This window comes from Lagopus leucura, unplaced genomic scaffold (genome assembly GCF_019238085.1).
Source record: "Lagopus leucura isolate 7727_CA_CO unplaced genomic scaffold, USGS_WTPT01 31377-0_obj-0_obj, whole genome shotgun sequence".
NCBI lineage: Eukaryota > Metazoa > Chordata > Aves > Galliformes > Phasianidae > Lagopus > Lagopus leucura.
The window spans coordinates 1-376 of NW_024966782.1; the positions used below are offsets into that span (position 1 = coordinate 1).

At 65.2% G+C, this 376-nt stretch overlaps 1 protein-coding gene across 2 annotated transcripts in view; it reads right to left on the reverse strand.

Moving 5' to 3' along the window:
- Positions 1–6: 6 nt before the first annotated feature.
- The window catches only part of LOC122192785, an 880-nt gene continuing 510 nt past the window's right edge, over positions 7–376 (reverse strand). For both annotated transcript variants that reach the window (XM_042893444.1, XM_042893442.1), the window contains one exon: positions 7–347. In XM_042893444.1, coding sequence (XP_042749378.1) covers positions 185–347 — 163 coding nt within the window. In that variant the 3' untranslated portion in view covers positions 7–184. The remainder of the gene's footprint in view (positions 348–376) is intronic.

Below are 376 nucleotides of genomic sequence, written 5' to 3' on the forward strand. Positions count from 1 at the left end.
AAACCCCCGACCCCATCGCTCAACACCTTTGCCAACACCGCCACCAACCCCATCCCTTCCAACTCCTCCAAAGCCGCGCGGTCGTAAGCAAAGGCGGCCAAAGCCAACAGCACCCTTGGGTGCCAACCCCGAGCTTTTGGGTCCCCCAGGAGGGTTACCAGGGTCCCCAATCCCCCCGCTGCCCTCACCTTGGCCCGGTTGACGGCTTCACGGCACAGAAGGCAAAGAGCTCGCAATGCCGGGCCGCCGCCATGGCAAGGGGCACCGGTGGGGGGCAAACGTTTGCCAATGAGCCCTTGGGTGACGATGGAGCCACCAGGAGCACCAGCATGGCCACCACCACCGACCACGTGGCTGCCGCCAACATGGCCGCCAA